The sequence below is a fragment of the Phoca vitulina genome, unplaced genomic scaffold (genome assembly GCF_004348235.1).
Source record: "Phoca vitulina isolate PV1807 unplaced genomic scaffold, GSC_HSeal_1.0 scaffold56, whole genome shotgun sequence".
Taxonomy (NCBI): Eukaryota; Metazoa; Chordata; class Mammalia; order Carnivora; family Phocidae; genus Phoca; species Phoca vitulina.
Window position 1 is genome coordinate 2,008,241 of NW_022589759.1, and position 12,708 is coordinate 2,020,948.

Sequence of the window (12,708 nt, forward strand, 5' to 3'; positions counted from 1 at the left end):
GGTGGAGAAGCGCTGCCCGCTGCAGAGGGACGGCGTGTACCGCTGGTTCTCGGAGCTGCCGTCGCCGCAGCGCGTGGAGTTCCTGTGCGGCCTGCTGGACCTGTGCATCCCGCTCGAGCTGCGCTTCCTCGGCTCGTGCCTCGAGGACCTGGCCCGCAAGGACTACCACTCGCTGCGCGACTCGGAGATCAAGGCCAACAACCCGGCTGACCTGGGCAGCCTCACCAACCTGACGGACGAGGTGGTGCGCAGCAAGCTGCTCGTGTCGCTGGCGCTGCTGGGCTCGGAGCAGCGCGAGGCGGCGGGCGTGCTCTACCGCACGCTCACGCACATCGACTCCATCATCCACAACTACGGGCTGCAGCTCAACGAGGGCCGCACGGGCGATGAGTTCCTGCTGCTCTTCACCATGGCCTCCAACCACCCGGCCTTCAGCTTCCACCAGAAGCAGGTGCTGCGCCAGGAGCTCACGCAGATCCAGAGCAGCCTGAGCGGCGGCGGCGGCGGAGGCCACGGCGGCAAGAGCGCGCTGCCCACCTGCCCGGCCTGCCACAAGGTGCGTCCCCCCGCAGCCCCGAGCCCCTCGTGGGCGGTCGCAGAGGTTGCGGGGCGCCTGGGCCCTGGGGAGGCCTGCCCGGTCAGAGTTCGCGGCCCCTTTGTGCCTCTCTTTCTTTCACGCCTGTGGCCGCAAGCGCGATAAGGCCTTTGTCCCCTTAATCGGGCCCTTGGGCGACAGATCAGTTACGCTTGGTGTCGTCCGGATTTCTCCAAATCTGGTGTTTCTTAGCAGGAAGGGAAGCCGTTGGCGAGGTGGAGATGGGAACCTTAGCGGACGGCGCGGGGGCTGTGCGGCGCCCCCCACGGCCTGCGTGTTCCCTTGGTGGGGCGGGTGTCGCCGCGGGGCAGGTGCGGAGCCCGGCTCCCGTGACAGGCACAGAAATACGTCTGCAGCCTTGGACGCATGCGGGACGCCTGCCTTTGTGGGAGCAGATCCTGGGTCTGCCGGGAGGCCCAGGGTGTTGGTCTCCAAACTAAACAGGAAGGGCATTGTGGTCATCCACTTGGAAATGTGAACTTTTGTCTAAATGTTTCAAAACTATGTAAACACCAAATGTTCGGAGCTCAAACTCATTTTTCACAGCCCCATGGGACCCAGTGCCAAAATGGTGCTCCAAGAAAAAGGGTTTTTCTTTGACCCAGTGTGGCGTGTGTTCAGATGACACTGGGACCCTTGGGAAGAGACTGCAGTCAGGACCAGTGGTGCTGCGTGCCTTTTTCCGTGGCTGAGCTGTTTTCAGGGAACACTTGGGTCCTCTCTGCTTTGCTGCTGGTGGCTTTCAAGCTCTCAACTCTGGGTTGTGGCTTTTCATCTTTACTGTTTTTCTCTAAGATGTGGTTGTGGTACCTCCATTGGTTTTAATCTGTGTCTTATCTTTTTTTGGTGATGTGGAGCTCTGAGACTGTGGTTTTCTTTTTAAATGTGTGTTCAGCTGCCACTGTGAATCTCCTGTTGTGCACTGGGCAGAAAAATGGTATTCGAGCTATAACAAAGGAAAAGCAGTGTCCTAGGCAGTGTGGTCGTCTGTGGGGGGCTCAGTCGGCTCTGGGGTGCCAGTGCTACATCACCTGTTCATGGGGTCTCAGTCCCTGGTGGTTAGTTTCACGTGCTGCTAGCCTTCTGTTCAGATGCCGTGCACTGATGTCTGGGTTCTTTCTCCACTCCTGTTCAGCTCTCGAAGGCAATTCTTTTGTGTATACGGATTCATCTCTTTATAAAAGGGGAAGATGGCGATTATTATTTTGGTGGGGCAGGAGCTGGCTCTAGAACGAAAATATGCTTTAGAAGAGAGCCTTTCTTTCTGTCAAGTGAGAAATCCCTCTGGTGACGCCAAGGGCCAGTCTCCCCCCCCCCACCCCTGACCACACACTCGGAACTGGCCAGCTGTGTGACCTTGGCCAGAACCCCGCCTCCTCTTGGTGTTTCCTGTGAAGTAGGTGGCAGGTTACCTGCCTCCTGGGCTTGTTGGAGGGCTACATGAGGTCACGCGTGACGTACCCAGCAGATGTGCAGGGACTGCTCCCTTCTCTGCCAGGTCCATCCTCTCTGGGTTTTTATGGAGGAGTGCTGACTTCGGCAGGGCACACTGTTACAGAGTGAAATATTTATGTCTCAGAGAGTTCCTGTTTTCTAAATTGATTTTTGAGTAGTTGCTTGGAGCTGACAATTTTTTCTGTTTATCCGTGGGAAATTGGAGAGTTCTGCCTGACCCTTAATAATGACGTTATGGTGAGTAACCTTAGGGCTATTGCTTCCATATTTCAGAGCAACCATGGTGTCTAGTTTTCCCCACATTCCCTCTGTCACTGCTAAACTAATTTCAGTCTCATTCATGTAACTTTCTGTTACTTTTAAGGTCTGATGCACCCTTTGCTGCTTTTGGAGGCGGTCCCTCCGGTGAAATCTAACGTCTGAGTGTTTTCCCGTCTTAGTGTCTCTGGATCTAATGTTTACTGTCATCCTGGGAAAACAGCCCCATTAAAGCTCTGCTTGCATTTCTTTTGTAAGCTGTTTTTATTCTGTTTTGAACTCTTTGAGCTTAGAGGCTTTGTGTTTATCCCTTAGGGATGAAGACGAGGGTTTGATCTTTTTCTTTTCTTTGTTTAAAGTGATAGTTCTTATAACGATGTTTTCTGATACAGTCATGATTTGCAATTGCATCTTCAAACCCTCACGGTGTTATTTGGTAATCCTTCCCGCTCAGAGGACAAGCAGAAGGCGTTTAAGAGTGTGAATGACGGGGGCGCCTGGGTGGCTCAGTGGTTAAGCGTCTGCCTTCGGCTCAGGTCATGATCCCAGGGTCCTGGGATCGAGCCCCGCATCGGGCTCCCTGCTCCACGGGAAGCCTGCTTCTCCCTCTCCCATTCCCTCTGCTTGTGTTCCCTCTCTTGCTGTGTCTCTCTCTGTCAAATAAATAAATAAAATCTTTAAAAAAAAAAAAAAAAAAAAAGAGTGTGAATGACGTAAAATAGACACTTTCACGTCCGAGAAGGAAAGCAGTCGGTGCGGCAAAGCTGATGGTAGATTGCGGTCGCGTTGCCGCGCTCAGGAGCGCACAGGTGCCGTAGGTACGCTGCTCCTCGGGGTCCCGTGTGAGCTAGTGATAAAAGTTGCCTGGGACTCTTCACTCTCTTCCTAGTTAAGTAAAAAGCTGTAGTTTTGGAAAAAGTTTAACTTTATCCTTTGCGGTCTTTTTTTAATGTAAATGATAATGTGTTATAGGTATATGCTTTTTTAAAGTTTTTGAGATTTAATTTTTAAAAATCGTAAAATTCACCCTTTCAAAGCGTACACTTAAGTAGTTTTTAACATACTGACGGAGTTGTGTAACCATTACCACTGTCTCCTTCCAGAACATTTTCATCACCCCCCAAAGAAACCCCATGCCTGTTTGCGGTCCCTCCCCATTCCCTCTTCCCAGCCCCTGACAGCCAGTCGTCTGTGTTGTGCATTTGCTTGTCCTGGACATTTCATGGAAGCGGAATCGTACAGTGTGTGGCCTTCCGTGTCTGGCCTCCCTCACTCAGCGTCATGTTCTCACAGTTTATTCCTGTGGTAGTATGTGGCAGTGCTTCTCTGCTTTTTTAGGGTTGAATGATATTCACTGTGTGGATAGACCCTGTTTTGTTTATCTCCTCGTCTGTGGATGAACACTTGGGTTGTTGCATGTGCTTATTTTTAGACTTTTTTTTCCTCGTGGTTAACAGGCTCTTGTTTTAATCCCTTACACTTAACACTTAACCAATCGTCTTTGGAGCACCGTCCACGTGTGGCTGTCTGAGGGACCTCCCAGTGGTGATGAGAGCCCGCCTGGGGGATGCGGGGTGCTGTGCGCGGGGCCGCTCTCCAGAGCCGTGGCTGAAGGTGGCAGAGAACGCGCTGCTCTGACGGTCGTGGCCGGGCGCTGTGGGCTCCGTGTCGTGGTTGGGAGCCGGGTGGCAGTGTCAGCTCTGGCTGGGCAGGGTAGCAGGAAGCTGCCCCCACCCTGGCATTTCAGAATCCTCATGACGAGGATCACAACCGAACAACTTCATGAGGTTGACTTCTGTGGGTGCTGCTGAGCCTTTTTAAGGGGCTGGCTGCGGGAGCGCAGCGGCGGCGTCACCGTGAGCGCTCTAGGGTAAGCACCGTGGGGGCGGGGGGGGCAGATTTTGTGAGTAAGCTGCTAACAAGGGCTTGCCCAGGGCAGGCGACAGCTGGCTCTGTCGCATTGCTTCCTGCGAGCTGCTGAAAATCATTGCGGTTCAAAGGTGGAAGCTTGGTAGTTTGTGTGCTGGTTGTCACATGAGGGTTGAATGGCCCCTTCTGGTCTCTCCTTTCCTGGGAAACTCTGCCCGGTGCCGCTGAGAGTGATGCTGCTGAGAGTGATGCGGCACCCCACGGGAAGGGACTTTGTCGGGGCCGCTGTCCTTAGCGCTAATGGTTGCGGGAGGAGCCGTGACCTCAAGGCACAGCGGTGGCTCCCCCTTCGGCACTGGGGCCCCGGGCAGCTGAGGATGGCCCGGCCCAGGGACTCAGGCCTGCGGTCTGAGCTCAGTCTGGCTGCCTTTGCCTCCACTGCTTTGTTCATGATGCTGCAGGAGCTAAATGTCCTAACGCATTCTGGATTCCTCGTTTTGGGCCAGCTTTTATAGGCCCGCAGACTGCCCTCTTTTTATGGTGAGGTGCACGATCATTGAGACTGGGTGCTGGGATGCAGGTTTGCTTGGTGGTGGTGGTGCAGTCCCTCGCTGCTGCCGGCGCCCGGCTGGAGGGTGAGCCGCCCGCCCGGGTCCTGCCCTTCGCCCTCGTGTGGGCTGGTGCATGTGAGCTGTGTCCGACCCCACTGACGCCCCAGCTCCGGCTCTCGGTGGTGTTCTGGAGCGCAGCTGTGGAAAGCGCAGGTCTTCTGGAGCTTCTCCGGAGTGTGTGGCAGGGTTACTTAACACAGAACGTAATTACAGACAAACATCCGCGTTCGCCGTGTTTCTGCAGTGTTCGATGTTCACCAGGTAGCTTCACTTTACCCATTTCCCCCCTCAGCGCTGCATACTTCATTTACCTTCCTTTGGGACTGAGGACATTTGGGATTGATACATTTTTCCCCCCACAAATCAACATAGGCGTCTTACGACCTCAGCGGCAAGCTAGCAAAAGGGACAGTTTTGTTTGTTCAGTTGGTGGCTGCCCTCCCCGAGACTGCTAGTAACAAAAAATTTCTGTTATATTTAGGGAAAAATAGTTTCTATATAAGTGTGCTTTTTTTTTTCTGCCTTAGATAGATTATATTTCAGAAAGAAAGATCCTTTGGTTGTTTCTTTCTTTTTAATTTTAATTTTAATTTTTTTGAGGAACCACCATATCGGACACCATTTCTCTTTTGAGAACAGTTGCCACAAGCTCTCCAGTGAGTCTACAGATCACTGAGGGATTCTGATTTTGGACTCTAGCCCTGACGTGTGCAGGGCAGAGATGAGTGTCCGCGAGGTGGCTCGTCCCCAGGCTCCACAGAGGTTTTGTGTGTGGAGAGACCTAACGTGTTATAGAGCTGCTTCCTGTCACGGTGAAAGCCATAATCAAGAACTTCATAAAATAGGTTAATTCTTTTTCCTTTTTTTGTTAGTACAGCCAGAATTTATTCAGTCACTCTTACACTGAATGGATGGGCATAAAATAGGTTCATTCTTAAGCAGTTTGTTTTGTTCTGAGTTACAAGGCCTGAGGTATTTTAGAGTGAAGACAAAGGCAAGACTGAATATGTTTCCCATAATTGATACTCTAGTAGCTACTTGTAATCTGTGATCAGGGCGTAATGAAGTGGGCCTGGACTCGCTGTGTGGTCTCCAAGGACTGGCGTAGACTTGTGGTCCTGTCTCTAAAGCAGCAAGGAGCACTCTGGACTTGAGGATGCTTTTCACTGAGTCTTGTCTCTAAGTAGTGTTTGGGATTTTAGGTGGGTGTTTCTCAGGTCCATAGAAAAATCACGAGCCCCTGGAAGGTCTTGTGTGTGCCTTTCAACGTTGGCGAGTTTCTCTGTGGACTAGAAACCTGGAAGTGGGGTTGATGGTGGACCAGAGGGTGTGTGCCTCTGGGATGATTTTAGATACTGTGGTGGCCCTCCTCTGCGCCCCCACATCAGTGCATGTGAGTGCCTGTTTTTTCGCCTCCGAGTGGTGTGCGGGCTCGCCGTGTCCCCGCCGGTGGCTGCCCCTGGCTGGCGGGAGGCGCCTCTCAGGGTGCTGCAGTCCCCTGGTGAGTGAGCTTGAGCATTTCTTCAAGCGAGCTTTTTATTTTTGGCAAGCTCTCCATATCCTATGCCCATTTCTTTTGAGTTGTTGGTCTTTTCTTTATTAGGAGCTCTTTAAGTTTCAAGGAAATTGTCCTTTTGTCTTTAGTAGAAATGGCAAGAATTTGTTTTCCTGGGGTTTTTCCTGCCTGTTGACTTTACCATGCAGGTCCTTCTTAGTGTCCTTTTCATCAATCTTGTATGGCTTCTGGGTTTTGTGTCATAATTAGAAATGTATTATACCTCATGCATTGCACAAATTGTGATGTGCGTGATAGACTATGGTCAGGCGCGCGTTACGCAATGTACGTTGTGAAAGCGTTCCCTGTGGCGTCCTCTGGTACAGACGTTTCACAGATCCATCTGGAATTTATTTGGTGTAAGGTATGGAGCTAGTTTTATCTTTCCCGAATGCGAACCTGGTTGCTCCTGTGCCATTTGTTGAATAATCCATCTTTTCCCATTGCTCGCATGCTGCCCTCCACTTGGAGATGTGGGTTTCCTTCTAGACGGTGTGTACTGGGTTTCACTGATGTCTTTATCTGGATGGCCTCTGATTTGCCTGGTTCCTTGCATGCTTTTCAGTCCTTATCTTTCTTATCTCTCATTGGTGCTGTGGGCTCCCCACACAGTGGAATACCCAGGGGAGGGTGTGGTTGTGGAGGTGCCTCCCCCAGATGCTGGCTTTCAGGAGCCTGGGCGTGGCCTTAGTGTCCCGAGAGTCTCCGCCCCCATTCATTCCTGGCACTGCTGATTTTCCTCTCACTTCTCAGTGTTCTCAGTTTCTCTCAGCTCTCCTGCCCTTTACATGATGGTGTTCTCACTGATGAATCCAAAACCTGCATGCCCACCTAGATCCGGGCTCCAGCTGGAGGTTCCAGGTAGCTCAGTATGTCCAGAGGCACTCTGCTTGACTGCTCTCCCCCTGTCCCCCAGCCAGAAGCCCATGCCTCTCCTATGGTTGCCTTCTCTCCTGGGCCCCCAGTCAGTTAACAGGCCCTGAGCAGCTTTGCAGGTTTCTTCTCTGCTGACACCAGCACAGCCCCTGTCTGTCCCTCTCTGTCTCTCTGTCTCTCTTTCTCCCCACACACTTGACGTGAGGGCTCCACATACAGCACACTTCCGTGCAGGTGGACTTAGATTTGGGGCCGTTTGCCAGAGAGCCAGGACGCAGATTAAAATGGTGTTCAGGGAACAAGCACACCCCCAGCCTCGTGTAACTTCATTCCTTCCCCTGAGTCCAGAACGCATGCTGGCATGCAAGTGAGTGATCACCTCCTTTTAGAATTGAGCTGATGTCATTGTTTAAAGTCTACAAGAAATAACTTGTAGCTGCTCTGTTTGGTTTTTTAATTAAATTATCCAGAAACTGTAGTACCTTAATTCTTCTTAGAAATAGCAGTGACATGTCCAACTTCTCATCTTGACCAAGGTCTAGTCTGCTATGACAGCCAGTCCCCTGGCCTAAGTCTAGTACACTGTGACAACGTGTCCCCCTTGGCCTGTGTCAGGAGGATGAAAACCCATTCTCCTGGCCTGGTTCTAATCTACTGTGACAACCTGTTCCCCTGGTCTGGGTCTAGTCTACTATGAAAACCCGTCCCCTCGGCCTGGTTCTAATCTACTGTGACAACCTGTTCCCCTGGTCTGGGTCTAGTCTGTTATGACAGCCTGGCCCCGGCCTGGGTCTAGTCTACTGTGGCAGCCCATCCCCCCTGGTCTGGGTCTAGTCTACTGTGGCAGCCCATCCCCCTGACCCCACTCTTAGCCTCTTAACAACAGGTCTCATGGTGTCCCTGGAATGGTCTTTGTAAGATGCCTGTAGGATTGTTACTCTCCAACATGCGGGTCTTAGCAGGGCATGCTGTGGCCTTTGTGATCTGTCCTCTGCTTGTCTATACTCACCTCTGTCTATACTTGAGGTTCCTTATATTTACTGCAATTCCTCTTTCCCCTGAGCCTTTATAGATACCGTTCTCTCAGATGGGACACCTGGTACCTGGGGCTCCCCAACCCCCAGTTCTTGGCTCACACTTACAAGCCTTCTGTGGCCTTCTTCTGTCCTAGACCTTATCATACTCTACTGAAGTGGGTTTCATTACATTTTCATCACCAGACTTGACTTATTGGAGGGCAGAGATTGTCTCTTTCAGTCCAGAGCCTCATGGTCCCTGCCCCCCAGCAGGGGCTGTGTCCTGAGCATCTGTGAAAGCCAAGTGGGAGGGAGGTGTTGGATGTTTATGAAAGGCCACTCTAGTGAGAACATTTTTTCCTTCATGCTTTGCTTTTCTGTGGTCCTGTCAGTAACACCTGTTACCAAATCACACTCTTCCTTAATGGCTTTTGTGGCTGTTTCTCTTATGCATTACGTAGCTGTGGATTCTAGGGAATTTTTAACATCAGTATTTTACTTTATTAATTTTCAAAAGCTGGTATGCAAAAGCTTCCTGTGGGAGCAACTCTCTGTGGTTGATAGTTCAAATGGTATTACCCCATGACAGAGTGGAGTGTACGGACCGTCCACTGGGCGCTGGAGGGGCGTGAGCTCTCTGGTGCTCTGTGGCCCTGCCTCCCGTGACTTTGCTGTCGGGGTGGTGCTGGCGGCCCTAGCAGTAAGGCTCTTGTGCTTGTGGTCCTCACATGCTTACGGGAGTGTAGATCACGGTACGCCTTGGTGTTAGAGTTTCCTACAGAATGGCAGTAAACCAAACGAGGATTCATCATGCCAATTAAAGTGTGGTTTATATTCTTCTAGACCTTCAACAGGGACATCAGATTAATTAGAAGGGAGCATTACAGAGTCATGTCCTAATTATTTGTGACTTTTATGTTAACACTTCAGTAGAATTACTAGAAAGAAATTATATCCTCAGGTTTCTTACTGAGTCACAGTGAATCTAATTAAAACATGTATATGTAGAAACGACTTCTGGAAATATAGTCTAGACTAGAAAAAGTAACTTTGTGGAAGGAGGAGAATTAATTTATGGGGAAGAGGATCCCTTCTCCCATCTCTTTTGGGCATTTCAACAAAATAAAAAATCTTGGGACTAATGCTACCAACCTAGCCCTAATACCGTGAATAAAATCAGTGAGACATTTCGAAAGTCCCGGGTCCAGGGGTTGTGTGGCGGCGCTGCGTGGTGTGCGTGCTGGACCTGGACGCCGTTCGTCCTGTGCTGCGATCGGCGCCTGCTCGCTTTCCTCCTGACCGCGGCTTCCGGGCCCGTGAGTTTTCTCGTGTGGGCGCTTTTGCGAGGTGTGGGACTTCTGAGAACACTTGCTGTGCAGTGGTTTTCTGTATTTTAAAAATGACGTATGAAGCTCGTGAGCTGGTGTCCTATTAATATTTGTATTGAGGAGGCTAATTGACCAATCAAAGTGATTTTTTTCTTCCAGAATTACCAATAAAGAGAGGAAGGAGAGGACAGGCCGTGAGAGGGAATGATGCCAGTGCTAACAGTTCCATTTGCTGTGCTCCAGCGCTGCTCTGCGAGCTTCCCATGTATTTATTTAGTCCTCAGAACAGCTCCATAGTTCCCGTCTGTCTTTGTGCCCGTTTTAGCTGTGAGAATTAAGTGTAAGTAATTTGCCAAAGGTGACATTAGTAAGTGGCTATTTTTATTATGTGAAGCCAAAAGTATATTTAACGATGTTTTCACTTCATCATTAAAAGTTAGAGGGAAAAGCGAAGATCGTGACTGAGAACAGGGGCCTCTGGGGCTCGCGGGTGCTGGAGCGTGGCTGCCCTGGTGGCCTGCGAGCCCCTGTGCTGTGGTACGTGTGGACTCCACGGTGTTGTCATTGTCATGAGAGCACGATGGCTGCCTGCGGTGTTCATTCCCATAGCCCCTCACATATGTGCGCTTCAAGAAATGCGCACGTTTATGTGTATCGTTTCCAGGTGGTTCTCAGTCTTTTGAGTTTCGGTAAATGTGTGACGCTCTGTAACCAAGCCCCTGTGGAGATCTAGAACGTTCCCGTTACTGCTTTTTCCTGGTCAGCTCAGGCCTCCCCCTCCTCCCACCTTTAACTATGTTTTCTTCTGGGTTTTGTTTTTTGTTTTTTTTCAGTATTGATTAGCGTCCTAGAACTTCATTCAAGTGGAATCATAGAATCGCATTTTAGCCCCTGGCTCTCGGCGTGCCACGTTGCATTCTTTTCACTGGTTGGTCTAGGGATCACGAACCTAGATTAGCTTTCCACAGCCCACCTCAGCCCACCTCAGCCCACCTCGATGGGGTGAGTGCTGCCCGGCTTGTCGTGAAGTGTAAGACTCTTGCACTTGTACTGCAACCATTTATCTTCTCTGTCCTTCATGCTGTGGTCACCATACCTATTATTTCCACATGTGCTGGACACCCCAGTGATACCAGAGTACTTTTTGCTTTAATACGAATGTATTTTTTTTTTAATTAAGAAGAAAATATAGTCTTATATTTACCCACATATTTGGTATTCTCAGTGCTTTCCATTCCTCACCGAAGAGCCAGTTTGTTACTATGTCCCTTTAGTCAGGAAAACTTTCCTTAAGCATTTTTTGGAGTCTGGGTCTGTGGGTTAGAAATTCCCTTAGTTTTCTTTCATCCAGGAATGTTTGACTTCTACCTGTGTTGTGACAGGGCATTTACACTGGACGTAGGAGCCTTTGTTGACAGCCTTCCTCCAGCATGGAAGGGAGGGGAGGCCGTGGTCCTCCGGTGGCCGCAGCCCATGGTCCTGGCCCGGCGGCCCGCGCTGGCTCCTCCCACCGCCCCGGTGCGCACCCTCGCCATTGGTGTGGGGCCGCCTGGCTTTGATGCGCCCAGTGCTGTTTGCTTGAATCTGTCTTGTTTGGTGTTCTCTGAACTTATTGGATCTGTAAGTTTATGTCTTTTACTAAATTTGAGAAATTTTCACTCATAATTTTCCATAGTTTTTCCTGTCTCGATGTTTCCTTTTGGGACTCCCCTGTAGGGATGTTAAGGCTTCTGAAATTATTCCACAGGTCCCAGAAGCTTTTTCTTTTCTTATCCAGTTTTTTTCTTCTCTCTTTTTTTTTGGACTGGACACTTTCAGTTGATCTTTCTTGAAATTCTGCAGGTCTTCTATTAATTCCAAACTGCTGTTAAGCTCATCCAGTGGATTTTTTAGTTCAGAAATAGCATTTGTTTCATTTTAGAATTTCTATTTAAATTCTTTTTTATGATTTTAAGGGTTTATTTATTTTTTTTAGAGCAGTTCTAAGTTCACAGATAAATTGAATGTCATAATCATCCAAAGTCTGTGGTTTACGTCAGGGTTCACTCTTGGTGTTGTACAGGTTATGGGTTCGGACAAATGTATAATAACGGGTGTCTACCACCGTGGTACCTCCCAGCCTATTTTCCCTGTCTTACAGTCCTCTCGGCTCTCTGCCTTTTCACCAGCCCCCTTCAGCCCCTGACCTTTCACCATCTCCATAGTTTTGCCTTTTTCAGAGTGTCATCCAGGTGGGGTCACACTGGATGTAGACTTTTCAGGTACGCATTTCATTTTCCTCCATGCCTTTTCATGACTTGACAGCTCCTTTTTTATTGCTGAATAATATTCCTTTGTGTGGACGGACACACATATCCATGTGTTCATTTATGTATTGCCCTACTGTAGGACATCTTGATTGCTTCTTGAATTTTCATATTTTAAGAATTTCCATTTCTCTCCTGAGATGTTCCTTTGGTTCTTACATCACAAATGTTTGCTTTTCTTTTGTTGAGCTTCGTTTTAACAGCCACTTCATGCTGCTTGCCTCTGATTCCAGCATATGACTCGTCTTGTGCTCGGCCCCCTGTTTCTCTGTATGGTCATGTTCTTGTTTCTTTACATGTCTAGTAATTATAGATTGCTTCTTGGATTTTGTGAACGAGACACTGTAGAAACCCTGGATTTTGTTTGGTCCTCCTGCAGAGTATCAGGTGGTTGTTTAGTTTGTTTGAGCAGGCAGTAAACTTGGCCTGACTCAAACTCCGGAACGGTCTTCCTCTGTTGAGCGGCAGTCGCAGTCTCCGGTGGTTTGGTGTTAGCCTGGCTTCTTGGGTCCTGCCCCACGTGTGCCTATTTCAAGGGCTCATGCAGAGGTGCAGGCAGAATTTATATGCAGAATTAGACATGTTCCCCATCTTTTTTTTTTTTTTTTAAGAGTTGATTTATTTGAGAGAGAGCAAGAGCGCACATGGACGTACATGTAGGGGGAGGGGCAGAGGCAGAGGGAGAAGCAGGCTCCCCGTGGGGAGCCTGACACGGGGCTCGATCCCAGGACCCCGGGACCATGACCTGAGCCGAAGGCAGACGCTTCACCGCCTGAGCCACCCGGGCGCCCCTAGACGTGTTTCCCTTCTAAGGCACTCTTCTGTCAGGGACTTCTCCC

At 49.8% G+C, this 12,708-nt stretch overlaps 1 protein-coding gene across 3 annotated transcripts in view; it reads left to right on the forward strand.

The window, feature by feature from the left end:
• Positions 1-7: 7 nt before the first annotated feature.
• ZCCHC14 (zinc finger CCHC-type containing 14) overlaps positions 8-12,708 on the forward strand; it is a 55,545-nt gene continuing 42,844 nt past the window's right edge. For 2 of the 3 annotated variants that reach the window (XM_032389731.1, XM_032389732.1), the window contains exon 1: positions 472-556. Coding sequence is in view for 1 of the 3 variants with exons in the window: in XM_032389730.1 (XP_032245621.1) it covers positions 410-556 (147 nt within the window). In the remaining 2 variants the exon portion in view is untranslated. Of the gene's footprint in view, positions 557-12,708 lie in introns of all 3 variants that reach the window. The other variant, XM_032389730.1, reaches the window with a different exon arrangement.